General features: G+C 48.6%; 1 protein-coding gene across 1 annotated transcript in view; it reads right to left on the reverse strand.

The window, feature by feature from the left end:
* Fam135b (family with sequence similarity 135 member B) overlaps positions 1-19586 on the reverse strand; it is a 160329-nt gene that overhangs the window by 6383 nt on the left and 134360 nt on the right. Inside the window, exons 11-17 of the mRNA XM_090339452.1 lie at positions 19081-19154; positions 14991-15145; positions 8911-10726; positions 6329-6495; positions 3988-4079; positions 1608-1705; positions 318-469 (exon numbers count right to left, since the gene is read on the reverse strand). Of these exons, the coding sequence (XP_090195578.1) occupies positions 318-469; positions 1608-1705; positions 3988-4079; positions 6329-6495; positions 8911-10726; positions 14991-15145; positions 19081-19154 (2554 nt within the window). The remainder of the gene's footprint in view (positions 1-317; positions 470-1607; positions 1706-3987; positions 4080-6328; positions 6496-8910; positions 10727-14990; positions 15146-19080; positions 19155-19586) is intronic.

Consider the following 19586-nt stretch of genomic DNA (forward strand, 5'->3'; position numbering starts at 1 on the left):
CACCCTAAGCATGGTGTTCAGCCCTGGGTCTCAGGCTTCTCACAGCCCTTCCTCTCCCCATCCCACTGCCAGCCTTGTCAATCATTCTCTAACAGAACCTCAGCATGTCACCCTTTTGTTCACAGAGACTTGAGGACCGACCGACCTCAGCTCACAGACAAAACAGCCATATGTTGAACCCCGGGCCTTTTCCCAGCATTCCACGTGTGGACGAAATTCCCAAGTCTCAGACTTCCATCCAGAATTTCTGTCTCTGGCTTCCCACTCCTGGTGCCCCAGATTCATGCCGAGGAGCGAAGGGCTTGGAGACATCTCACCTGTACTAACCAGGGTGCTGTTGTTGTACAGGGTTCCCAGATGAGGCCCAGAGAGGGACAGGAACGTGTGCAGTTTGTTGAGGTAATACCGGAACCGGGGCCTGGTGAGGACGGAGCGGATGATGATGTTGCCAAGAGAATGGCCGATGAAGCTGGTAGAGGACAGAGAGGATGCACGTGAGTGTGACAGCCAAGGCCAGCCGACGTCCGCGTGGGAGTTGTGCGGGAAGCGTCTGCGGGCTCAGTGCCCTCCAACTCCCCCTGGCTGTAGGAGACCTGGACCAGGCCAGAGTGTTCTAGACTCTTATAATGGCAGCCTGGTGCCATGTGCTCAGGTGGGCGACATCTCTGAAACCCACCCCTGAGCCGCCCCCTCTCCCATTCTTTGACAGGATACATCGTGAACCTTGTAGATTGGTCCACCAGGACACACTTAACCCGACCTCCAAATTCCCCTCTACGTTTGCTCATTGCTTCACCCTCCCCCACCCATAACAATTGAGGGGCCCTGTCTCTGCTCCTCCTTTGTGATCTGTCCTGCTACTCACTTGTCCAGGTCCAATATAGCATTACTTTGCATCAAAATGCTTCCTGAAACCCTGTAGCATGAGACATGCCCTGCCCTGCCCCTCCCACTAGCACAGAATACCAATGCATGCCAGTCTATAAAATAGCCTTACTCCTGTCCTCGTACTCTTACCAAACCTCTCAAGACCTCATTTGTGGAATAAAGCAGTTATAGGCTATCTCTGAGGTCTAAACAGGATGACTGCATGGAGAGCTTAACTCTGTGTCAACATCTTCGTATGTTCAGAAAAGAGAAGCTACTTCCCTTCATGGGAGTCATTTAAATAGTGAGCTCAAGTTACTTATTATTGGAGAAGGACAGAGTTAGCTCTGATGGAAGCTCTCTTATTGGGCAGAGCATTCACTCAACTTGCGGTTGCTTCTTCTCAGTGCTAGTCTAATTAACAGATAAGAAAACAGGTTCAGAGAACTTAAATGCTTGCAAAAGCTTGCACTTCTGGTAGAATGTAAACTCGTGAGTCTTAGAATAGGAATTCAGACCTAGTGATGAGTTTAGTACACAATGGTTATTAACACACAAGTGTGACATCCATGTGAACCACCCTGATACACACTCATTCCTGCTTAACAGTAACCAACTTCACTAAAATCACAGATTACCACAAGATTTACAAAGGCATCATAACAAACTGGCCCTGCAAACACTCAAAAGAAAACCATCCCCTTTCCCCTCATCATTAACTACCTGTGGTTTCCTTTTACCTAATTCGGGATATGGAGAGATTATACAATTGAATGTGTTGGATGATTTCATCCAGTAATCGGTCTGTCATGGTATCAAAGTCTGCAAATGTGTCCATCTGGAAGGAAAGAAAGGGAAAGAGTGTTGGGAGAAGTCATAGCCAGGGTATGGCTCGATGCATGAGCCATTTTCCATTAAGTAGCGTGTTGTATTCTGGGAGCATACTTGGGCTTGACACGGGGTCACGCAGTGGGGGTCTGACTAAAGCTTAGGACCCTTGTGGGGATGTCTTCAGGTCACTCTTCTCACTTCAAAGACCTGGAAACAGACTCTCCCTCCCTCGTGTTCTATCTGAGACAGGATTCACACCGTGATCACATAGCAGCAGTCCACGCCCTTGGCCCACAGAATTTGGAGGCCATATCTAGGGGACTCATATCAGCTACATGAGAGCACTTCAAACCAGCTGTTATCTTAGGAAGGATGGCCAAAGGAATACAGCAACATATAAAGAGAAAAAGAGAAACGCCACACAAGGCTGAACATTTGAAAGACAGGTATGAAGGAGACATATTAAGATTCCTATACAACTTGACTTGAAAATATGTATAGCATCCAGTGAAGGATAGATTTGAGGTCAATATATGCAAACAAGCAAAAAAATGTTCCCCCTAAATGGAGCTGGCCACTGATGCCCTGAGGCAGGTAGGGATCAGAGCTTCAGGCTAGGGAAGGGCGAGGGGACCAAGGCTCTCGTGAATAGTCATAAGGGTAGTGAATAAGGAAGCCCATCCTGGGAAAGAAAGACAGTGTCTGAAGTTACCAGAGAAGATTCTGAAGTTCAATGTCAACTGCTATTTGATCAGCCTTGTGAATCTTCCAGACATCATGAGATAGGCTACAATTCCCTCCCTCTGTGGCTTCCCTATAGGATCCCTAAATCCCCTTACCTCCTCGAGGTAGAGAATGTGGCCTATTCTTCCCCAGTCCTTGAAGGATTGGATAAGATATGGATAATATACCCAAGACTGGTTCTGGTATTACCATGGCCATCTAGTCTTCCATCTAGCCTGTCCCTTCATCTGTAAATTACTGATTGAACACATTAATTATTTGCAAAACAGTTGAGGCTTGATTTGATCATGATAAAGATTACTCTGAAAATCAGAGTAGGTTTAAAAAAAAATCACCATCAGGAACCCACCAACGTGAGCAGTTTTAAAAGAGATCTCTTGCTGCTAGACTGCCTTATGGGATGCTCACAGTTAAAGAAATAGTGGCAACCAACAGTGGAACAGAGCACAGAGTGAATTGCCTTGCTCTGGAAGTGGCGTGTAGAGACCCACAAGCAAAGTTCTCTGGAACCCAGGTTGAATCAAATATAATGGGCTGCCTCAAAAAGTGAATGAACTGAGGTACAAAGAAGACCGGATTTCTGCCAGGCCTGATTTGATAACCATGCTCATGTTTCCTGAAGAGAAAACTTACAATGGATCAAGGCAAAGACACAGTAAAGGAGAAGTAATGGCTCACTTCCCTCTTCCTTCCCTTCAGGGATCTGGGCAACATTTCTTACCATTCTTGGCCGCATATGGAAGTCCAGAGCTCATTCACGTTCAGTATCTCTGAAGTCACTCATGGAATCCCCCACCCGGGCCAGACTGAGAGTGCAATAGGACAGGGCCTGACCCCAGAGCCTCTGCTTCCTCTGCTGTAGGGAGGTGGTGCCAACCATTACAAAGTCAGAGCAAACTATCAGGCTCTCAGTCTCTCCCATTCTTCCTCTACTATTCCTCTTTGCAATGTATGTTACCTGTCCTTGAACACTAGAGGTGCCAGAGAGAAGGAAATGGAATTAAGCACCAAAGGGTCACAAAGGAGACAGTAGTTTCCCAGGCTTGCTGGCAGATGATTCTCTATGCAGCTACCATTTTCAGTGGTCATGGGACTGCTGACTTAGAAAGCAGTTCTATTCCCACTGCACACTCAGGAGTCCTCTACCTCGAGTTTCCTGGGCTGGTCATGATGCCTGGATCTCGCCAGCCTCACTCTTACGTGTGGTTTCACCTCAGTGTCTTTGTTCTTCCGCGTCCACCTACCCAGTGCTTTCGGTACACAGATGTAAGTGGAGTGCTCTGTTCTCCACTTGACCCACAGAAGCTCCAAATCTCGATACAGCCAGCTGCCGCTCTCCCTAACACAACTCTCCCGAAGGAGACTCCCATGCTGACATCGCAAACTCTGTAGTCATCTCCTGAAGAAAAGAGGAGTCTCCCTCTCCAAGTCCCGTGAGTGGCTGGTCTGTGCTCCTAAGCTCCCATCTATCTGGGTGGCCACGCTTGATCACATCCTGACATCTGGCTTGAGAATCTGCCCGTCCTTACGTTTTCATGGTCCTACCTGATTCTTTTCAGACATTAGGAAGTCCAATTTCCCGCCAGGGAGCCCCAGTTCTATGAAAGTCTTCACCAGCCGGAGATCTGCACTGTTTCCTAAAAGTAAAAGAGAACCCCCGTGGGGTCCCACACAGTGAACCCCACAATGAATCAAAGGTGACCCCAGTGGCTGGTGGGCAACTCTGTGCACACTGGGCCTCTGTCCTCAGCAGGCCCTGCTCCCAGGACATGCTGTCTGAAGGGGCACGTGATACCACAAGCCTCCTCTTAAGTTATCTGTCTTACAAGAAGACTAGCCAGTGCTGCCACTTGCAGGTAAGTAGCGAGAGCTCTGGACAGACCCGTCACAGAGTGCTAAGTGCAATAAGAACCTGTCTGGAGTAAGATTCTCCACTGGGCCAGGGGGTCATGGAAAACCACTTCGATGGGTGTGGTGGCACACACCTGTAATTCCAACTCTGAGAAAAGGGCAGGTAAGAGAACTCTAGGCCCAAACCAGCCCTGAGCATGGGGGAGAAAGTATGAGCCCCATCTGAAATACAACTAAAGCAGACCATGGCTAGTAGTCAGTCTCAAGAGGCAGTGTCCACCTCGCAAGTATGAGGGCCTGAGTTTCAAATCCCAATACTGCAAAATAATAATAATATATTAAAAAATAAACTCCTTGGGTGCTTAAGAAGAGGGGCAGAGGAGTGAAAGATTAATTAATCCAGGATGCTTCTAATAGCATGAGCATGAAAAAGGCGGAGAATACATTCCTGACAGTAAACAAAATGATGTAGGAGATAAATTTGATATAACAAAAGTTTTCCTTTGTTTGTGGTATCTGTCCTGGGTTTGAACTCAGGGCCTGCACATTGTCCCTGAACTTTTTGCTCAAGCTTAGCGCTCGAGGGGTCAGGAGTATGACCTAGTGGTAGAGTGCTTGCTTAGCGTGCATAAAACCCGGTTCCATTCCTGATACCAAATACACAGAAAATGCAGGAAGTGGTGCTATGGCTCAAGTGGTAGAATGGTAGCCTTGAAGAAAGCCCAAGGACAGTGCTCAGGCCTTGATTTCAAGTCCTAGGATTGGCAAAAACAAACAAACAAGGTTAGCATTCTACCACTTGAGATAACAAACAAACAAACAAGGTTAGCATTCTACCACTTGAGCTACAGAATCACTTCTGGCTTTTTTGGTGTTGAATTAGAGATAAGAGTCTGTGGCCTTTGCTGCCCAAGCTGGCTTCAAATAATCCTCAGATCTCAGTCTCCTGAGTAGTTAGGATTGCAAGTGTGAGCCCCTAGCACCAGCCCAAATAGTTTTCTAAACTTAAAATATATGCAGGTCTTGGATTCTCATTGTACCTAAGTGATGAATCTTTGTGGAGTTGGACATGTGAAGCTACTTGTTAGATATTCTTTACTGGTGTGATTGAATCACATGGGGCCACATTCAGAATGAAATGACCGCTCATTTTATATCATTATTTATAAAATACCCCCAACGATTCAAAACACTGCAAAGGATCCACCTGGGATCTGGAAGTGTCCCTGATCTTTAGGGACAACCCAGTGTGATCATATGCCACCTGTCTTGGGGATTTCTCTCTGATATGAAACAAGCATTGTAAGCTGCTCCGTTCAGTTCATTATCACCCTCAACCTTCACGTGCAGCGTGAGGAAAAGTAAACACCTGCTTGATTTTTCTGGTTAGATTCTCCCTTGAGAATCTTATTTCATAGCAATTTATTATCACCCAAGAGGCACAGACGTGACAATGAAAAGCCTGGTCTTTGTCCCTATCCGCATGGGACCTGGCAGTATCTGGGAAATAAAAGCATCTGGGTAATAAAAGAAGACCAGAGCAGGCTGCTAAGTAGTGTCTTCCATTAACCCGAGCACCTTAAAATGAGTCTACGTGTTCATTCTACTCTATTTCCACCTTCCTTCCCACCATTCTATTAACCTATGGACTCTGTGGTTCTATTTATCCATGCATTTCATTAATACATTCATTTCAGCAATAATGCACCCTTCATCCATTCACTCCATTCCTTCTATTTGGACCATTCATTCAATTAGTTATTCCACCTCTTCATTCAAAGCATCTACTGATATATTTAATCCCCATGCTACATTAATGTATTCATTTACATAGCTCAACTACCCAAGAGATATTTTGTTCTACAGGGAGTTTTTTTCCTCTTTTGGGATAGAGCCATTTTCCTAGGTTTCCATAGCAATGCATATAAATGTATTTGCTCTCTGATGATATTTTTAAATAAATCTAAGTTCATTCCTAAACAGGATGAATTGTCGATGATATAAGAATTCAAACAGGGAACTTCTTGGAACTCACCATCCAAGCCATGAACACAGACTACTAGGTGAATGCCATCCTCCAAGTTTTCTTCCTCTTCCTCTGGTGGGAAATACGGGATGTCAGAAGCGAGTACACTTAAGTCACTGTACAGAAATCCTTCAATCTTCAGTTCTTTTTTAAATTTTTCTTTGGCCTGATAGAAACTGGAGAATACATGAATTAATCACAAGCCAAGCCATGATGTCACACCGAGCAGAAAATGCACTGGGCTGGTGTGAAGAAATGATGCGTACCCACAAGCTAAGTATCTGCTTGGCGACAGATGCGCAATACCTGACCTTGGGGAGATGCGATAAGCCAAGTTTTGACCTGAGCAAGAAGGCAGGTGAACACCCCAAGAAAGGCAAAGGGACTTGGTCCTGCAAATCTCTGTGTTCTTGCATTGAACTGGAGGGTGGACTGGGTAAGATTCTCTCCAGTGCTAGACATTAAGCAATCCCTAAAGGCATCTCCCCCCCTTCTCCTGGTCCACAGTCCTACTGTGGTTTGGCCTCCTCTAGCTACTCCAGCAGCACCCCCAGTCCTCTGTCCCCTGCTCAAGCCTGCAGACACCCAGGTGCCTTCTCCGCGGGTCCTGGAAGCTTTGGGCAGGGTCGGGAAGAAGGTGAGGACCAGCCCAGATGTAGGAAATCAAATCTCTTCTGACTCTGGTCAGAACCCCATGGTGAGTGCCTGCTGTCTCCTGCTAGCTGGGTAGGAATATTTAGGACCTGAAGAGTCTAAAGTTTCCCATTCTTGTTACTTCCAGATTTGGAGTATGGATGTAGGCATAATGAGGCATGTTGGGAGCCAGAGCCAAGTCTAAATGTGAAATCAAGTTGCTGTTTTCTATATACCTGCTACATATAGTCTACAGGTAGTTACATATTTAAGTTTCATGTCATGTAATGTTACACTCCTGGTATGATTTCAGAAGAGAGTTGTAGACTTCAAGAATAATGGCTGTGGGGTTGGGTCCATGGTATTATGCTCTTTTAGCACAAGTAAGGCCTTCTTGGGTTGAATTAATTAGTAAGGTTTGGATTTGGGAATGTATAAGATTTTAGATTTTTATATTGAGGATATTACTATTATTAGCAATATAATCATCATTACAACCATCATCATCATCACCCTTATCATAATCATCTCTATAACCACCACTTCCACCACCACCACCACCACCATCATCACTACTGTATTTTCTTTTGGTCGGCGTGTCCTCTTGTCTAAGACCACCACCATCCCTATTTCCATTCTTTTCCCTTCCAGCTCCACAGGGCACATGTAACCATCAACAATTACTCAGTCACCATCTTTTCTCCCTGGCTACATGGGTCTGACTCTCCACTCTCAGCCCCCCAACAGCCAGGACCACCTTAGCCAGGCATTGGCTGGTGTCTGCTTGCACTTGTTCCAGTGGTGACAAGCGTCACAGGTGATAGTTCACTGAGGGAAAACTCCTGAGTCCAGAGCTATCAATACATTGGACAGTAGGAAATGAACTGAAGATGTTCTGCTGGAGTGATGCTATTATAAACTCAGTGCCGTGATCATTCATAAGTTTGAGCAATGGAAATTCAAAGCCAAAGGGGATATGAAGAGACAGAATGAAGCACTGCAGAAGGGACAGTGAACTTGATAGGTCAACAAGCTGAAAGAGGACTTAGTAAGTCAATCCAGTGAGCAGACCCTACACCACACAGCTTTCTTAATAAAAAAAAGAATAAAGAAAACCCTCTCAAAACATGCAAAGAAGGAGTCTGGGAGCAGGGCCTAGTGATAGACCCTGCACAAAGACCCAGGTTCCATTCCTCAGTACCACATGCACAGAAAAAGCTAGAACTGCTGCTGTGGCTCAAGGGGTAGAGTGCTAGCCTTGAGAAAGCCCAAGGGCGGTGCCTACGCCCCGAATTCAAGGCCCAGGACTAGCAAAAACAAAAACAATTGTAAAGAAGAAATCACAATGCTACCAATAGGGAACTCCTATAGTACAATTAAAAATTGCACAATGGGCCGGGAGTTTAGCCTACTGGTAGAGTGCTTGCCTCACATGCATCAAGACCTGGGTTAGATTCCTTAGTACCACATATACAGAAAAAGAAAAAGGCAGAAGTGGTGCTGAGGCTCAAGTGCTACAGGTCTAGCCTTGAGAAAGTCTAAGGACAGTGTTCAGACCATGAGCTCAAGCCAGGACTGCGCCCCCCCCCAAAAAAAATTGCACAAAATTCACACGCGCACGCACTGTAAGGCAATGGAAATATCAAAATAATGCAAAAACAGTCCAATCAACTTTGGAGGAGAGTTCTGAAATATAAAGTTTGGGGGGAGGTACTTATTCAGGAGCTGTGAGAATTATTCTTTTTTAAAATATGAAATGCATATATGGGGAGTCTTGCTGTGTTAAGAAGTGTCTAGATAGAAAGTGGTGAGCTGGGCTTCTCCATCGTCATCCCCTGCTTTCCTATCCTGCAGGTCTGGTTGATGGAATGGGCATGTCATGGCTTCATTGAAATCGCGCGCTGCGGGGACCCGCGCACCCCGGGCCTGTGGGCAGGGCCTTGCTGGGAGAGGCTCACCTGGACATCCTCTCGCTCACCCCCTCCTCCAGCCTGTCGGGGTGGGTGGAGACCACGCTGAAGGAGCCCAGAGGCTGGTGCGTAATGGGGGCCGGCGTCTGTCTGGAGGCGAAGGCCGCCCTGGCGGGGGTCTCCTTGGGCACGGAGGAGAAGGGGAGGCAGGTGGCTGTGCACGACACCGACAGGTTGACGACCTCCACGGCCTTCAGGCTGTCCAGGGTGAAGGTCTCGGCCGAGGTCAAGGTCAAGGGCGGGCCTGGCACGGCAGGACCCGCCTTCAGCTCCTGGCCTCGCCAGCCACTGTGCGGGGAAGCCGGGGAGGCCCCGGTGGGGCCCAGGGCGCGCCCTGCCCTCTCCACCTCCACCCAGGCCTCGGGTCCCAGGTTCGCCTCCACGTCCTCAGCCAGGCGGGTGGAACCCTCAGGGCAGCCCGGAGCCGTGCCGGGGTGGGACGCCCGATCGCCCTCGGAGCCTTGGCCACCGGAGAGGGGGTGGCGGCCCGCGTCCGCGCCTGTGGGCCTGTCCCTCGGGGTCGCCACGAGTGCCCGAGGGGACAGCGTGGTCCTGGGAGGTTCCCGCGGTGTCGTGAGGCCTTTGGGTTCCACCGCCCTGCCGTCGGGGCCACGGGGCCCCCTTCCGCCTTTGGAGATGTCCATGTACCCCGGGCCCCGCAGCCCAGCGGCGGCGTCCGGCACGATGTTGGTGAGGGAGCGGCCGGCGGCGCCGTCCTGGGTCCGGACGCCCTGGCGCGGTGGTGGAGAGCCGTGTAAGGGGCGGCCATGGCCGTGGCCCCGCGGCCCCGCGTCTTTCGTGGCGCCCGCGTCCTCGGGGCTGTTGATCTGGGGCGCGGACACGGATTTGGTGAGCTTGGTGAGGGAGAGCTCGCGCTCCTCGTCCTCGAAGGGCAATGAGCTGATGGAGGTGAGCGAGGCCTGGAAGCCGCCCGGCAGGCTGCCGTCCAGCGAGCTCCGGAGCTGGCCGGGCCTGCGCGCCGTCGGGGGCGCCGGGGCCTCGCGCTCGCCTGGCGGCTCCAGGGCCCGGCTGCGCGCCTCGGACCAGGCCACCGAGCTCGGCTCGCTCTCGATGCCCGAGTCGGATACGACGGACGAGGACCTCGGGATGGCGCCGGGCGGGCCGGGCAGCTCCTCCGCGGGTGGCTCCTTCCGTGGCGCCGGGGCCCAGCCCCGAGGCCCGCCCGGCTCGACTGGAGACAGCTTCAGGCTCGGCGGTCCCGGCCTGCCCGCCGGCTCCGCGTCGGGGTTGGTGGGTCTGGGTGAAGACGTGGGGTTTGGGTGACTTCCGCCTGCGCCCCCCTTGCTGATGGGCACCGCGCGGTGAGGTCCCCCGGGGTTGCCCGGAGCACCCGGGGCCCGCTCTGCCTCGCCTCCACCGGGGCTCCACGTGCTGGACTTCACCTCCAGGTAGGTCAGGGCCACGCCCCGCCCCTCCTCTGGGCCCGTGCTGCGCCCGCGAGGCGTGGCCTCTGCGCCCAGGGCGCACGTCCTCGGGCCAGCCCAGCGCTCGGCCTCGGGCGCGCCTGCCTGGCGCTGGGTTTCGCCGATGGTCAGGTACACCTGAGACTCGGAGCACACATCCACGAGGCTGGCTGGGCCCGCACGCTCGCCCGGCTGCGGGCGCCCCGTCTCCTCTCCGTCTGAGTTCCTTGGGGGGGCCTTCCTAGCAGACAGCACCAAGGCTTCCCGCAAAGGCGACCTGGGACTTCCAATGTGGCGGTGGTCTTCTTTTTCTTTGAGATTCGTTATTGCGGGACTTGTCACTGGAACGTCAAAATCAGAGGAAAGACTCAAATGATGCCCTACTGAGAAAGAAAGAAGAGAAAAGCCGGTTATAGTTTACAGACGGGTGTGTATCAGCGCGTGTTGAACGCAGAATCAGAGAGTGCTTTGTATCTGCTTCTCAGGGAAAATCTCTTCAGACTTGTAAACGGATACGATTGTCTCCTTAGCTCTCTATTTTGTGTATGCTAACCAGGTGACTCGTGTCAAAATCCTCGTAGTTTATACTGGTGAGATTCGTAGGACGGGTGGGAGAGCACAGGACAATGTCATATGCTCGAATTCATCTGCCCTCTGGGAAGACAATAAAGTCAGTCTTGAGAGTAGTGGTTCCACCAGTCTTGTTCACATCATGAAATGATAAAAATGGTCTAACGGACAGCACCGATGTCCCAAGATGAACATACTGAGAATACAAAGCCTTCTGCTCTGGAACTTACAGACCCCATATTCTCAAACCTAACTGGGAGACATATGGATGGCTGCAGAGCGGCTGGGGCTGTGGCTAGCATGTGCAGTGAAGCCAGTCTTAGAGGGACCATGCTCCTAAATGTGACGCCGAACCTCCCTCCGAGCACTTAGGTTCTGACTTGCCTTGTGGTAAGGAAAAGCTCTCAGTTCTTCTCATTGTTACTTGCTTTATACTTACCAAAGTTAGCTTAACTACTACAGCCACTTGTAAATATTGTTTCTCTCCCACTTTGCACATAGGATTGCCAGAGTAAGAAAACAGCTCTCACACACACATTCCCTCTTAAACAGAACATTTGCTTAATCATTTGATTAAGTTCAACAAACATTACTGCTGATGAAAATATTAGACACCTGCTGCCAAAGATAATCAAATACACGTTTTCTTCAGTTCTGGGACAGGCACCTGACCTTGTTGCAAGTCATTAGAGATAGATGAAGGCCCCAGAGGTAGGAAATAAAGAAAGAACATGGATCACATTTCCTGTCCGCCGCCTCCCCCTCCCCCCCAGGAGTCAGGACATTCCACGCCCAGCACCCACACAGGCCTAGACCAGAGGCAAGTCCTGGCTTTTGACCTCTAGTTTCAGGACAGGTGGTGTCCAAGCGAACAGGAATTGAATCTAGTAGGAAATGACCATGGCCTGAAACAAACTCCACCTACAGGACTAGGAACCTAATTCCTAGATAACGGGATAGAAAAGCTTCTGATTTTCTCCTCCTAGGTGACTGGAGAATGGTTTCCCACTCAGGGAGTCACCAATTCCTCCATTTTGCTTTCCCTCAAGAGATGTACGGGGTTTACCTTAAACCCCACTGCCCTTCTGCTCTTGAATTGGCAGAGAAGCCTCACCCCTAGAAGGAAAGGGTAGATCCATAGTGGAGATCCAGACTCTTAGTCAATCATAACTCACAGTGTTGTGAGAAAAGGTCTCCTATGGGGAAAGAGATTTTTGCTTTCTAAAAAAAAAGAAAGAAAGAAAGAAAACATAACACTGTTAACTATGCCAGCTCTAATTGAGTTAATTACCCCATGCCACCAGAAAGCTTTTGGAATCCTTTCTTTTCACAGGCAGATGGCAGGAAGCCAAAGCATCAAGTTGTTTTAAGGCAAGATATTCTCCCCTTTCTTATCCTTTTCTCAACTTCACTTCTTCCTCCTGCTCTCCCTCCTCCTTCTCCTATTTCTCTTCTTCTCCCTTCTCCTTCCTCTTCCTGCTTCTCTAATTTCTTCCTCTTATTTTTCCTCCTCTTGCTCACTCTCTATCTCTGTGTTGTTCTCTCTCTCCTTCTGAGAATTAGTAACTTGATAAGCATAAATGTTTTCACACTTGTTTTCAGCCCAGTTCTGATCAGAGAGTAATGTGATATATTATTCAATATCCATGTACACAAAACCAAAAAGGGAGATTATTGTCCCTGAAATGTCTATGTCTTCCAGATGGTTTTCATAGAAATGAAATGACTATGGTTGGAGCAAGAGTGGAGAGAGGAGGGGGAACAGGACGATAGACGGGCAGAGAGAAGCTGTAGGAAGGATTCACTAAATGTCAGTAAGGGATAGGGTTGGGATGTTGCAGGCACTGCTTATACATTCTTAGAACAGACAGCATTTTATTCACCTGGTCATTGACAATTAAGACAAGCCAAATCCAGGACAGCAAAGAAATCATGTAGCCACGAGTAAGGCTCAGAATTCTGTGAGCCAGCAAGAGGGTGAGGGTCTGACTGGAGGAGGAGATAGAGCCGGGTAGGAGTATGTGGTATTAGTTCGATTGCACTCCTTCTCACATTGTGCTTGAGAGTCTGTGCATGTCTTCTGGGTAGACTTGGACATTACTCACTGTGACCCTATAAGGTGGAAAACGCAACCCCGTTTGTCCAACTTCACATGTTGACCATTGGGGAAACCATGCGATCGTGCATCTGTGCAGCACTCAAGGACAGATACCAGCCAGTCTCACACGGAGCCTGGAATGGGGCTCGCTGTGTGGTGCAGACCAGTGTTCAGCCATGCTGAGTGGCAGATCACAACCCCACATTGTGTTCTCAATACAGAGACAGAGTCTTTTACCTCCTTCTTTATGCCCTGTGAGGACAGATAGCACATGTTTTTGAAAACCCCAAGGTGAAGCATAGATGATATGAATGTCCCCCAACTCATGAGGAAAAATAGGATATTGCTCTACTTTTGTATCTGGTGACAGAACAAGGAGGTCAAGCAAGGCTGTGGGTGTCGTAGTGATGCAGATCTTGCTGTTTACGTTGGGTGGAGGATGGGAGTGGATCACGATGGTGGCATGTGGAGAAGCCCTGGGGAGACAGCCAGGTCTCTAAGCCTCACAAGTGCCTGTGGACCCTGGAGACAAGCCTTGGCCATAAGGCCAGAGGCCGGGACTCGCGCAGAGCAGAGAGGCTGCAAAAGGAGCGATGCTAGCCCTAAAATATTCCCTACATAGGAACAATAAGTAGACAAGCCACACTGGCATAGGTAGATATCCAGAGAAAGAACCCCGATACCCGGGTCTTGCAGCCAAAGACAGGATACTGGCAATATGAGAGATTCTCATGGTTTTTTTTATTCCTTTTCTTCTCCAATCCTCCAAATACTTGTAAGTGATAAACATGTATATGTGTACATGCATATATTCATAGACCTGTCTAGATTATACACACAGATACACATTGTCACACATGTAGATATGGGCGGGTGAGTCCCTGTACACACACACACACTCACACTGACACCACTGTGTTCAACTTGGCTGATCTGCCCTGTAGAAAGCCTCCTCTGGCTGTCATATACAGGGTGACCACTAGATGTCAGGGCACAGCTGAAAATCAAGCACACAGTGGCCTCTCACACTGTCCTTGGAAGTAATCTAGATTCTGAAATGTGCTACAAGACTCCAGTGGTAGAATTTCTTTAATTTAGCCATTTTGGTTGACCACCAAAAGGATGGGTACCTCACCCCCATGGAAACGAGCCATTCGTCCACAGTTACCCAGCCTACTTTCAAGAGCACTTTTTATAGCTCATGGCATAAGACGAACACTTCTCGGGACGCTGAACCCAGTGCTACTGCAGTTAAGGTTTTATGACTGCTCTTCCCTCTTTCAGTGATCCTATGATTTAAACTCGGGGCTTCGGGCTCGCGGGGAGGGAGCTCTCCGGCGTGAGCTTCACCTCCAGCCCTCATTTCCTTCCGCCTTATCTCAGGTCTTGTGTGGTTTGGCCTGCGCTGGCCTCATCCTAGGGTCCTCCTCAGTGGGCTGGTGGATGCACGCATGGCGCCTGCTGCCTCACGGTTGGCTGGAATGGGATCTTGAACATATTTTTCAAGAGTTGGCCTCAAATCTCCTTCTAAGCAGCTGGAATTATGGGTGTGAGCTACTGCAAAATGAGACTGCATGGCTGAGACACACAATGAGATCAGCTCTTTGTCTACTCTTAATCTGGTGTGTGTGTGTGTGTGTGTGTGTGTGCGTGCGTGCGTGTGCATCTGTGCACGTGTGCATACAATACACACAGGGAGACAGGGAATTGTGATTCTACGTATTGCAGAATAGGAAGAGGTAGTAGGTCTGATTCAGGAAGAAGTCTTCAACTGGTCTTTTGTTAGATTGTCGGCTTATCAGTGTCAGTGAAATCAAGTCATCTTTCAAGAGCGGCCAGCCTTCACTCTTGTGTGGCCCCAGTCTCCGCGGAGCCCTTCTTTATTGTTTTCTCACTGCCACCGGATGTAACACAGGCCAGAGCCACGTGCAGAGCCTTAGTCTCAAATCTTCCCAAGACAGCAAAGTAAGACCAACCTGTTACGGGGCAATCCACATATCTGTCCTCAAAAATGACAGGGAGCGTGTTCCAGTCCCCATCGATGTCCAGGCACTCTGCGGGCAGCGGGGGCATGCTGGTGAGGTACTCTGAGTTCCGGATGTCCAGGGAAAGCTGGCTGTGAGTCTGTATCCTAGTGGGGTAGCACACGAGAGAATGAACCCCAGAGCAAGACGGGGGTACTCCAACCACAATTTCCATTCCTCTAACCCATGACTGTCCATCACCCACGCCAGTCTCTCGACTGAAAAACACCAGGACAGCACGCTTTGTGTGGGGACAGGTGGGGACAGCGCCAGCACTTGTGGAGTTGAAGGTGAGGGGAGATACAGGTCATCTGTCACGTACCATTTAGCATAACACAGCACTCACCCTGCTGGAAGAATGCCAGCTGACCTAACCAGCCAGGGTCTCACAGCAGTACTTTAAATCTCACCCACTCTTACTTCTCCAGTGTGCTGAATCATGTGCTCTGTGAATGCATGTATGGAAATATCAGAATAGAAGCTAGTAATAATTTAAAAAGCTTTATTTAGTCATGGGGCTTGAACTCAGGGCCTGGGCTCTTGGACACTGTACCTGAGCTTTACTTGTTCTCGGCGAGTGTTCTACCACTTTGAGCCACAGCTTTACTTCTGATTGTCTAGCGGTTGATGTGGTTAATTAGAGGTAAGACTGTCATGGACTTTCCCGCCTGGGCTGGCTTCAAATCATGTTCCTCACGTCTCAGCCTCTTGAGTAGCTAAGACTACAGTCGTGAGTCATCAGATCCCAGCTAAACAGCTTTTCTTCAAAAAAAAATTTTACTAACTTTTTAATATGGAATGTGGCATCTTTGACCAGAGTATAAATTTCTCTAATTCAGAAAACAGATTTTGTTATTGGCTTCTCTGTGTAGGATTAGGAAATGTCCATATGCATCCTTTGTATTCTGAACGATTTCCATCAATCAGAATCCAATTCTAGAGTTTGGAACAATCCCTAAGGAGGGGTGGCATTAGAGAGGTGATGGGAGAGGATGGAAAGATGAGATAAGGGGGGATGGCATTGGAGAGGTGAGGGGAGAGGGATGGAAAGATGAGATAAGGAGGGGTGGCCATTGGAGAGGTGAGGGGAGAGGGATGGAAAGATGAGATAAGGAGAAGTGGCCATTGGAGAGGTGAGGGGAGAGGATGGAAAGATGAGATAAGGAGGGGTGGCATTAGAGAGGTGAGGGGAGAGGGATGGAAAGATGAGATAAGGAGGGATGGTGTTGGAGAGGTGAGGGGAGAGGGATGGAAAGATGAGATAAGGAGGGATGGAGAGGATGGCTTTGCTCAAGATGTGCTGCACTCACACACAGACATGTTGCACTGAATCTTCTTTGTGCAACTACTTAAAGATAACGAACATAAAATTAAGTTTAAAAAAACCTAATAAATAAGGGTTCTTTTTCCTAAATCTTTCCACAGTAACCTTAAGGAGCAACAGATGCATTAATATTCCAGTTTTCCCCCAAAACAGCTCAATCATTTTTCCCCCAAGGGAAGACAGGGTACATCGAGTTGTGAATCTGGGAGAATTTAGCCTTCCATCACCAGCATCCCTCCTTCTGAAATCCCCAGGCAGGCTGAGTCACACCTGCCCAGCCCCTGGCTCACCAGCTCCCACGTGGACTACTGTGCGACTGGTCCGCCTGTACCCTGGATGGCTCCACTCCCCACAAACCCCTCCCTTTCGCCTCTCTACGCCGTTCTGTTGTGACTGTCTCTTTGGAGAGCCCCGACGAAGATGGAAGACTAGGGATGATGAGGTGGTAGGCAGTGGAAGACAGGAGGACAGGAGGGTCCTCGAGAGGGCCACACCAGTGCCACAGGACAAGGACAGGAAGACAGCCAGTCCCTCCCTAAGGAGAGCATTCCTGCCGCCCTGCCCCTTGTGTGATATTTCTACCCTGCCCACCACCTTCCACCATGTATCTTTGAAGGAATGTTCCTTGGCAAATGGACGTGGGGATGGGGGAGCCTACGGAGACTTATAGTGAAGCCTCTGTTGCTGTGACTGGTAGTCAAGATACTGCTTTGACTCTCATGTGTTCTGCGTCCCGACTGTGACACTAACGTGTAAGAAGTACTGATGGCGTGAGGTGCTCGGCACCAGGGCTGAGCGTGGTGGACGTTGTACCTGCCTGCATGGTGCTAGCGGCCTAAGACTGTCAGAGAAGAAATGGGCCAATTGCTTTTAAACCTTGGCTCGTTTGATGTTTACATTTACCCTCTGGGCTGGGCACTGCCGTTTCCCCTACTATAAAGAAGAATCCCCAAATTCCCCAATCTTAAAGTTACTCTATAACTCTATAAATCTCCTGGAGCACAATCTTGTACCTAGCCTTGTCTCTACACAAAAAACTCCAAGAAATTGCACTATTTCTCTTATGCACACACAAACACATGCGTGCATGCACACACAGTGTTTCTCTGCAATACATCACAATTTGGCACTCATCTCTACCTGTATGCAATTCTACCAATAAAGCATAAGCTCCACTGGATAAACAATTGGTCAGTATGGTTCACTGTTGAGTAGCCTACACCTAAAACCAATGCAACACTAAAGAAGTATTCACCAAAGGAAGGATCCTCCACTTAAATCTAGTTTACCAAGCTCAGAGCATCTCAGTAACTAACTTGACGTCCCAAGTATTATAATTTATGGCTCCCAAATTTCAACCCGTGTAATGTATATGAGATTTGAAGTTAAGATCCAAATTTGCTAAAACATTTATTGTTACTGTAGTTTTGTTTTTACTGTAAGTCTATATTATTTTCCCTAGTCCATAAGGCCCTACGCGGGCCAGTCCCTCTTGGCCTTGGCTCCCTCAGTCTGTCCTAGCTACCCTCCCCTTCCTGCAGGCCACTGGATGTGTTATATTCCCTCATCACAACCTGCCACAGAAAAACGTTTCATCACTTTGTCCACAAAGGGCCCCAGTCCACACCCGTGAGCTAAAGTCTTCCAGTAGCGCAGTGGTTCATGAGGGATTTGACCACCAGGAGGAATTCACACAATGGAAACTTTTTAAAGTCTTCCAAATATTTTTTGGGGGGGTTGTCTTCTGAGAGTTCTGAAGATGTTGGCTATACTCCTTTCTCAGTTCTTTTTTGTCTTTCTCTTGCTCTGTTTCTCTCTACTTGTCATTATCTGAAATGACATAATTTTGTCCACAAGAATGAATGGCACACAGGCAAGGCTAGATGGCTGGAAGAAATGAATGGATAAACCAAATGACAGACCCTGATCATCTCCACAGTCACTAGTTTAACAAGCACATGCGTTTTTCTTGGTGCCCTGCTTGGTTTCAGAACCCATGAGGCAAACTGAAAATGCCATTGTACTCTGCAAATAGAAGGAGGAGCGGGGAGGAAAGAAAGTGGAAGGGGGCGGGGGAAGGAGCCGGTCTATCTTACCACACATGGGAATCCCACACGCTTTCCCTGCCAGATGACCTGTGGCATCTGAAACATTATTCCACCCACCTTGCCCACTTGAGTATTTGTTCACAAACAAAAATAAGCATTCACACTTGTGGAACATGAGGCAAAAGAGTCACTACTCCTCTCTCAAGAAACCTAGGGGAGAGAATGGCCTGTCATTTATCCTTAGACTGCTCTTCTATCTTTCTTAATCTTTTCTAGTACAAAGCAAACTTTGACAGTCACCAATCCTCTTAAATGGAGGGAGAGCGCAGTGCTCTCATACGCCAACTGCTTTTGTTAAGAAGCTACTGCAGCACAGGTATTTTCTGACATAGCCTGTGACCACACTGCCTGTGTGTGATTTGTTTTTCAGAGATGAAGGAAAGTCTTCATTGTGTCCACAGAGCAGCACCAAAGGAACTTTGTAGCTTCTACCTCTGCAGGGTGCGTCTGCCTCCTTCCCTGCACGGGAACTGCAGGTGAGACTGGCAGAGGTGAGCGGGTTTCTCTATGGCATGGCCAGGGATGGAGAGTGGAACTGGGTGAAATGAAAGGATCTGGACGTTTGTGTGGCCATGCCACAGGGTGCAGTGGCACGCAAGTGGTCACTTACAGATTCTCCTGAAAGGTCAGGACCGCAAGCTTTTGGTGCTCCATGTAAAAGAAGGCTTCAGAAAACCTTCGAACCTGAGAAAGCAGACATTATCAACAATTCAATTCTTCTTAAAATGAAGCATTGAACAGGTAAGTATTCAGTAGTAAGAGGAAGACAGCTCTGGACACACCTAGAGACCTCAGATTGGAAGTGTGTACTGCCCACCACTGCCCTCACTCCTTCCTAGCTCTTGGCTCAAATTGAATTAGTCAGTTTAATGCATGTTTATGTAGCTGTTCTTGCAAGGCTTCCTATCACTCTTGTGCTTATGTGTTAATTCTTTAGATTGAGTATGAGATCTTTGAAAACAGCTCTTATTAAAATGTGGACTGCCAACCCAGGGGCCAGTGGCTCATGCCTGTAATCCTAGCTACTCAGTTCAAAGCCAGCCCAGGCACTAAAGACTGTGAGATGTATCTCCAATTAACCACCAGAAAACTGGAAGTGGTGCTGAGGCTCAAAGT

This window comes from Megascapheus bottae, chromosome 9, assembly GCF_031878675.1.
Source record: "Megascapheus bottae isolate mThoBot1 chromosome 9, mThoBot2.hap1, whole genome shotgun sequence".
Lineage (NCBI taxonomy): Eukaryota > Metazoa > Chordata > Mammalia > Rodentia > Geomyidae > Megascapheus > Megascapheus bottae.